Source organism: Anopheles gambiae, chromosome 2 (genome assembly GCF_943734735.2).
Source record: "Anopheles gambiae chromosome 2, idAnoGambNW_F1_1, whole genome shotgun sequence".
Taxonomy (NCBI): Eukaryota; Metazoa; Arthropoda; class Insecta; order Diptera; family Culicidae; genus Anopheles; species Anopheles gambiae.
Window position 1 is genome coordinate 65,442,320 of NC_064601.1, and position 9,049 is coordinate 65,451,368.

The following is a 9,049-nucleotide window of genomic DNA, read 5'->3' on the forward strand; positions in this document are numbered from 1 at the left end:
TGACAATGTGTGTGTGTGTGTGTGTGTGTGTGTGTGTGTGTGTGTGTGTGTGTGTGCGCACAATGAACTCGGCATTCCCTCACAGGTGTTTCTCCAGTGCACGCCATTGAAAGGCCTGCGTGCATCTCTGCGTTGAAGCTCGTGTGTGCATAGGAAACTTTGTGCGTGCACAGAGCTGGCGCGCAGTTGTTCTTTTCAATGGGCGTTTTGTTTCATGAGCGTGGCAGTATTCTGTTCTCGATTTAAATGGGTAGACGCTCACTCGCTTACTCATTGATAGTTTTTATCCATAAGCAGAACGCAGGCAGAGCACGGGATCAGCCGTGTCCAAGTTTTTAACCAGCGCGTTCTTGACGGTCCAAGCAAGCAATGTTAGTAACAATGGGTCGAGGTAAACATTGTACCGATTATCAGCGCCATATCATAAAGCGAATGGCGGCTGCTGGCATTAAGCGCAAAACGATCGAGTTCGTGATGGAACGATCGCTTTTGTCGCAAACGCGCTTCGGACAACCGAAACGCGCAAGTCAACCGGACGTCCTCAGAAGACCACGGCGAAAGAAGACCGTAAAATTGTTAATATATCGAAGAAACACTGATCGCGAGGGTGGTGGTCCTGCTTATTACATCAAAAACCTAACCCAAAACACAAACAAACTACTAACAAATCTATCCGAAACGACATACTTGTGAAACAAACACACACACCAATACACACTCAAACATACATACACACACACATACATGCACACACACACATACACACACATGCACACACACACACACAAACACATACAAACCACACATAGACCTGGCCCAACGGGTGCATGGTGCGTTGAAAAAACCATTACCCTATCATTATGTCCGATACTGTACCACACTTAATGTGTGGTCGCACAGTAGCTGTGTTCCCGCACAGATTTTGCACAGTTACTGTGTTATCGCCCAGTTAGTGTGCTTTGCACACTTTTTGTGCTCCGCCCAACTACCACACAGTTTGCACAGTTTGTGTGCTCCGCACAGTTATTGTGAGCTCCGCACAGTTTCTGTGCTCCGCACAGTTTATGTGCTCCGCACAGTTATTGTGAGCTCCGCACAGTTTCTGTGCTCCGCACAGTTTCTGTGCTCCGCACAGTTATTGTGTGCTCCGCACCGTTATTGTGTGCTCCGCACAGTTATTGTGCGCGCACAGTTAGGCAGCGGTCAGAACTTCGCCGCATGCGATTTTGCCGCAATCATATCAAATAATGATTATCTTTATAAAGAAACAACAAAATATCATTATAATACCTTCAAAAGCTATTATATTATTGATTCTTTTCTTGCCGCATGCGGCAAAATCGCATGCGGCGAGGTTCTGACCGTTACCTTACACCGCGCTCTCACATCAATCGAAACAGACATCATACGGACGTCACACGAGGCGTAAACTTTGACGTAAACTGGATTTAAGCCATACAACTCTATAATCTTTTGACGGGAAGTTTATGCTCTCCCATACAAATCGAGCACACAATAACTGTGCGGAGCACAGAAACTGTGCGGAGCACAGAAACTGTGCGGAGCACACAATAACTGTGCGGAGCACACAAACTGTGCGGAGCACAGAAACTGTGCAGGGCACAGAAACTGTGTGGAGTACAGAAACTGTGCGGAGCACAAAAATCGTGCGGAACACAAAAATCGTGCGGAACACAAAAAATGTGCGAAGTGTGGCACCACAATTTTATAAAATGTGCAATTGTGCTCGCACATTTTACTGTGCTGTGTGTGCGTGGCGGCACAGTGCTACTTGACTCATCACTAGTCGCAGCTATCAAAGTAATCATCCATGTAGGTTTTCTGCTTGATTGCAGCAGCAGCTTCTGGGTACGTCTCTTTGTATTGGTCGGCATTCAAGTGCATGACGTACTGAGCAGAACACGGTGAGCAAGTTGCGCCAAACGTAGCGACATCCATGATGTATATTTTGGGACTTTTGCTCGGATTGAATCGAAAAAGATATCGTTGAGAGTGTGTGTCAGGCTTTCTTATCCGTATTTGGTGGAACATTTTTTCAATATCACCTCCAAAGGCGACACGTCTCTGTCTGAATTTGCACAACACTCCAGGAAGCTGAACTAGTAAGTCTGGGCCTTTCAACAGCTTTGAATTCAGAGATACCCCGTTTACTTTAGCAGCTGCATCCCACTAGTCTTTTCTTCTCCGGTTTGCGAGGGTGGCCAACGACGTTTATTGGTAAGTACCATGCACGACCAGGAGGGGCTTCAAGCACCTCTTCATTAGATGCTTCATGCGCAAACCCCTTCTCCACGTACATTCTAATCTGATTATGAACTTCTTCTTTTAGGGGTAAATCCTTTTCCAGCTTGCGTTCCAATGCCAATAGGCGTTTCTTAGTCATTGGAAGGCTATCTGGGAAACATACCTCATCTTCTGCCAACAATAAGCCAGGAGTGAAATGCTCAGCATGCCGTTCGGTTGTAGTCTGTAGAAGATTATTGGCACGGTTTACTTCTACTGATTCTGGAACATTGACACTGAAGGAAGAAATGCCCGTACCTTCGAGTGTGAAATACTGGCGAAGCATTTCATGAGTCGTCAGCGTTTACATTGCTGCTTTCGGCTGAGCTATCTTTCGCAACTGCTGCGATGTTCTGCACGATGTTCACTTCAAGTAGCCCTTGTCAGTCCATGCTGTTCGGATGTTGCACAGTTTCATCTTTACCCGATATTCTTTCGTGACGGTTGACCGGGAATGGCGTTGCTGCTGTCGATCCGCCGATGCTTTTTGGACCATAAATCGACCAGCCTAGTAGATTTCGCACAGCAATTGGTTGACCTTCCTCGCCCGATTGCACTTTCAGTGGCTTCATCAGCGACACGTATTGCAGCCCAATCAGCAGTTGAGATACTGCGTTACGATACTGTATCGCCGGAAGTTCCTGGAAGTAATTCAAATTCAATATCAGTGAAGTGTCAATTGACTGAGTCGGGCTGATTTATGGTGTGACCGGCCGCTATAGAGTAGCGCCGCTCACCACCCCTGGCCGATATCTCCAGCTGCACACGTAGCGATGATTCCTCTCTCCTGCTGTAATTGCCAGTCCAGCACAGCTCTAGAGGATTACGAACACCTTCAAGTCCTAACTGTTGGGCTAGCAACGTTTCCACCAGTGTCAGAGAAGATCCTTCATCCAAGAAAGCATCGTCGATACTGCGATGGCCATGATAAACTGTCACCGGAACTATTCGAAATAGGGTCGTCGTCGACTTCTCTCCGTGAGCATAACACTGCGCACTTGACGTGGAAGCGGATGGCCGCGGGGCCACGGGACTTTCTCAAGCTGAGAAAACATTCTCAAGCACTCATTTAAGTTTCTCAGGCACTCAAAACTTGTTCTCAGATGCGAGCTCGTGGCCGTCGTCAATTTTTCTCACTCTGAGAAACTGATAAAGCCACTCAAATTTTATTTGGAGCTTTAAATAGAAAATATATTTTTGGTCGTATGTTTTTTAAACTTTTTCAATTATAAATATTGAATACATTTTCCAAAGTGATTATCGAAAAACAAATAGCACAATTGCTTATATTTCAGTTAGCCGATCGCTGCATCGTCAACTTTCTCAAAGATTCTCAAAAATTCTCAAATCGATTTTGTTCCGATTCGACAAACGCTGAGAACGAGGATTTCTCCAAAGCACTCATGAGTGCTTGAGAAAATGAGCGCTGAGAATTCCCATGGCCCCGCGGCCGATGGTTCTTGATGGAGCAGTGTATGATGCCAAATACCGCATCCCACCACTCTACAGACGAACGTAGATTTGCATGGTCTCGTTCCATGACTGCCCAGGCAATTCGCGCAAAGTTGCAACCTACTGACTGTAGCATGACGATCTGTAACCGTCATGGCTCTCATGAAGACCCCACATTGACGGACACGATGCATTGGATCTTCACATACATAACATTTCACACTCGTTCGCGGTGGTGTAGCTTGTGCATGATGAGAATTTTGGCCGTTCGTTTTTATTCTACTTGCGGATTCAACTGCATTACATACGTGCAGGAAGGAATGACCTCGAATGTTTCTTGGTGGCGCACGAAGAGCCTCTACATTAGCAGGAACTGTTAATTCACAACAGTCTTCAGTCAGCTCTTCCATGAAAGCGCAAAATTCATTTAGCGTTGGTTTAACGTAGTTCCTTTTGAATCTCACCCACTCCAAGGCTCTGTTGGCCGGCAATTTTATTACCACTTCTTCCAGCAGTTCCGGATTAGAGAAATGATCTTCCATTTCGTTGGCCGTCAAGTAATCGCATAACTTTTGGACTGCTATACCAAAAGATATCAATTGGTCCAAGCGCTCTGGTTTCGGGTTCTCGATTTGCCGTGCCTGCTCGATCAATTCTTTAACTAAAAGTCCTGGTCGTCCATACAACTGCTTCAGCAACTTCATGACCTGGGGAGCTGCATCTGGAGAGGTGAACTTGGATTCCACCACTTCTCTTGCTGGTCCGGTAAGCGCTTCTTCAAGCCGGATGATGTTTTCGACTGAAGTAAAACCACACGCCTCGGTTGACCGATTGTAGTAGCTATAGAACACAGGCCACTGTTTTATCGAACCGGAAAACACTGGTACAGACTGTTCCCGAGTTACGCGGTTCTCGACTTACGCGGATTCGTAGATACGCGGAATTGTTAATTTGACGGGTCAAATGTCAAATCAGTACAATTTGCTTCAAGAATTGTCCAATGGAGTATAAATTGCATTTTTGCTAACAAATTTAATCCACTTAAAAACCAAAAATATCAGAATGTTCTTCACAAATCATATTGCATAAACGATGAAGTGTATAAAAGAATTAAATTGAATAAAAAATACCGAGTAACAAATTGTATTTTGGCCAAATACCGCGAAATTCGACTTACGCTAATATTCGAGTTACGCGGATTCCTCGGGAACGCACAAACCGCGTAACTCGGGAACAGACTGTAGCTTTCTACCCCACAACCCAAGCGGCATCGCTGAGAGAGAATTAAGCTTTTCCCGTTGTTTCCCCCCCTGACATACCCACGAACGGTGTGTTTGTTTCTACGCGATGCGTTATTCTCTGTTGTTGTTGTTGCCTTTAACGCTGTTACCGCAAGAGCTTGAAGCAAGAAGCGTTTCACACCATCACCGTCTCACCCAAACATTGGTGTTGTGATACGTTTATTTGTACCCCCGCCCCTATGTTCTTCTTACCCGTACCACGCACCCCATACATTCTGACTTAGAATTCAAAGCAAAGCGAAATGGTCTAACTGAATTTGGAAAAGATGAGTGATGGATATTTCATTACGATTCAGATCATATATGTTAAAAACAAAATTAACAGAAACTTGAACTAAAATTTGATGAAAAAATTAAAGGTTTCCGGCATCGGTATAATATGGTATAATATCAAAAATAATGATATTAACAACTTTTATATAATATATATCATATATAATATAAATACTGTTAGATGTAGTCGGTGAGTAGAGCACCGACCGCTATAGACGCACATCGATCATCCTCGCTGGATGCTATGACAGCGAGATCAATAGGACAGGTGTACGCGTCAGACCGATAGCGAGGACAATGTATGTGTGCGTTAGACGTAAGATAAAAAGCGAAGCACGCGGTTCAGGCAAATAGCAACTGTGAAATATAAATGTTGGCAACCACCCTGTGCCTGTACCGCTGTACCAAGACAGCTCGCTATGACAGTTGTACTGTGCTTGTAGAGGTGTGTGTGCGGTGCAGGACACGATCGACAGATCGTTCTACGAAGAGAGATCGTTGACCGTCCGGGCAGAGCAGACCACCCTTTTAACGTGTCATAGTGTTTGTCATAATTTATATTTTAATGTGTTAATAAATAAGTAATAGTCAAAATTCATCGGAAAAAGAGGAGAATGCTGAGCCCCGAAGACCATACGATGGAAGAACGACGTCTCTCGCAAAATGGCGCAAACTTTCCGGCAACTTTTATGCAGCACCCGCCATCGCAGCAAGCGGCTCCAACCCAAGCGGCACCAACCCAAGCAGCAACGACAGACACCGCGAATGATTTTAATACCGTTTTGTATTTGTTGCAGCAGCAGATGGAAATGCAGCAGAAACAAATGGAACAACATATGAAATTGGTGGGCCAACTACTACAACAACAGCAGCAGCAATCGCATCCTGCAACATTTTCGCAGCAGCAGCCAGATCAACAGGTACTCGCCAAACCTACTAATCCTGAGTTGATTTTAGATGCACTTGCAAGCAATATTAATGAGTTCCAGTACGATGCGGATGCGGGTATTACATTCGAGGCGTGGTACGCCCGTTACGAAGACCTGTTCGAGCATGATGCTTCCCGGTTGGAAGATGCAGCTCGCGTTCGTCTGCTGACCCGTAAGCTTGGCGTTGTTGAGCATAACCGTTTCTGCAACTTTATTTTGCCTCGTGCTCCTCGTGACCTCTCCTTTGCCGATGCTGTGTTGAAGCTAAAAGCATTATTTGGCAAAATGGAATCGATCCTGAGTAAGCGATACAAATGCCTTACCATAACAAAGCAACGCTCGGAGGATTTACTTGCATTCACGTGTCGTGTGAATAGAGCGTGTGTTGATGCTGAATATACTTCGATGACAGAAGATCAGTTTAAGTGCCTTGTTATGGTATGCGGTTTAAAGGATGAGAGTGATCGCGATTTACGTTTGAAGCTTTTATCGTTGATAGAGGAGAAAAATAGTGCAACTTTAGAGCAGCTTGCAAATGAATGCCAACGTTTGGTACGTGTTAAGGCAGATAGTGCGATGATAGCGACTGAAGCTAGTGAAAGGGTGTTGGCAATTAAATCCGGAGGTGTAGATTCATATCACCGTAAAGCCAATGAAGGCAAGGTAAAAGCTAACGATTTTAATCCCCATGGTCAGAAACAAAGAAATTTTATTAAATGTTGGTTATGCGGAGAAGGGCATCACGCTAACAAATGCACCAACAAGGACCGTAAATGTAATCGCTGCCATAAATTCGGTCATATACAAGGTTTCTGTGCCAGTGCAGGTCGATGGTATAAGAATCGAAATCGCAAGCGTGTTAGTACTGTTTGGATTAACAGCCTAAGGTGTATGAACCGCAATAGCGTGAATGTTTTGCTAAATGGTCTGTCTGTCCGGATGATGGTGGATATCGGTGCCGATATCAGTATTATTTCGCATGAGGAGAGGATCCGCATAGGAAGACCTCCATTAAAGCCGACAAAGGTAAAGGCTAAAACGGCATCCGGAGACCCCTTAAAGCTTTTAGGCAATTTTATATGTGAAGCCAAGATTGTAGACCAGTGCCACCAGTGTGTTATACACGTCGCAGAAGCTGATTTGTTGCTGTTAGGTGCGGATTTGATGGACATTTTTGGTCTCTGGGATGTGCCGTTGTCATCAATCTGCCGGCGCATTGCGAATGCAGTAACGGATGCTGAGAAGCTGAAAGAGGCATATCCTGCGTTGTTTGCTGATGGTCTGGGAAAATGCATGAAGACACAGGTGCAGCTAGTGTTGAAGGAAGGAGCCATTCCGGTTTTTCGCCCAAAAAGGCCAGTGGCGTATTCTATGTTGCAAGAGGTTGATGATGAACTTCAGCGATTGGAAAGAGAAGGTATCGTCACACCGGTAGAATATTCCGAATGGGCCGCGCCGATTGTGGTTGTGCGTAAGGCAAATGGAAGTATCCGTATCTGTGGGGATTATTCCACCGGTTTAAATAATGCATTGATGGCTCACCAATACCCATTGCCTCTTCCTGAGGATATTTTTGCTAGCCTGCAAAGTTGTTGCGTATTTAGTCAGATCGACTTGTCCGATGCTTTCCTCCAAGTTGAGGTTGATGAGAAGTGTCGTGAATTGCTGACGGTGAACACGCATCGAGGCCTATATAGGTATAACACGCTACCGCCGGGTATCAAAGCTGCACCAGGAGCATTCCAGCAGTTGATGGATACCATGTTGGCTGGACTTGAAGGAGTTGCTGCGTATTTAGACGACATTGTGGTTGGAGGCAAAGACAACGCAGACCATTCAAAGAATCTTCAAGCTGTCCTGGTTAGACTTCAGGAGTATGGTTTTACCATTCGGGCTGAGAAATGTAGTTTTCATAAGTCCCAAATAAAATATTTAGGTCATTTGCTTGATGGAACAGGGTTGCGACCAGACCCAGATAAAATCTTGGCCATCACAAAACTTCAACCTCCAACTGACGTCTCAGGAGTGAGATCTTTCCTGGGAGCGATCAATTATTATGGCAAGTTTGTGCGGAACATGCGAATGTTAAGGCAGCCCCTAGATGATTTGCTTAAAGAGGGGAATGTTTTTTGCTGGACCCAGAAGTGTTAGCATGCCTTTCTACAATTTAAAAAGATATTGTCGTCTGATCTTCTACTTATGCATTATGATCCGTGATTGGAAATAATTGTTTCAGCAGATGCATCGTCCATCGCAATTGGTGCTACAATATCCCATAGGTTGCCAGATGGGAGTGTTAAGGTAGTACCACATGCATCGCGTGCTCTGACAGCAACTGAACAGAGGTACAGCCAACCAGATCGCGAAGGTTTAGCCGTCGTGTATGCTGTTACTAAATTCCATCGCATGCTTTTTGGTAGACATTTCCGCTTGCAAACTGATCACCAACCACTTCTACGGATTTTCGGATCGAAAAAAGGAATTCCCATTTACACGGCCAATAGATTGCAAAGATTTGCACTAACACTGCTCTTGTATGACTTTGATATAGAGTATATGGAAACAGATAAATTCGGGAATGCCGATGTTTTGTCGCGTTTGATCAACAAGCATGAAAAACCAGAGGAAGATTATGTTAATGCATGCATTGAGCTAGAAAATGATACAGCAACTATTTTACAGAGTGCTACAAATGCTTTACCTCTGGCTTTTTGCGACATAATGAGAGAAACTCAGAAAGATCCGGTGCTTCGATCGTTATTAAACTTCATTCAGAATGGTTGGCCAAAA

At 44.8% G+C, this 9,049-nt stretch overlaps 1 protein-coding gene across 1 annotated transcript; it reads left to right on the forward strand.

The window, feature by feature from the left end:
- Nucleotides 1–5,735: 5,735 nt before the first annotated feature.
- On the forward strand, nucleotides 5,736–8,785 carry LOC133391655 (uncharacterized protein K02A2.6-like). Its single transcript, XM_061647223.1, has one exon. The coding sequence runs from the start codon at nucleotides 5,945–5,947 to the stop codon at nucleotides 8,408–8,410; it is 2,466 nt and encodes an 821-aa protein (XP_061503207.1). The 5' UTR covers nucleotides 5,736–5,944; the 3' UTR covers nucleotides 8,411–8,785.
- The last annotated feature ends 264 nt before the right edge of the window (nucleotides 8,786–9,049 follow it).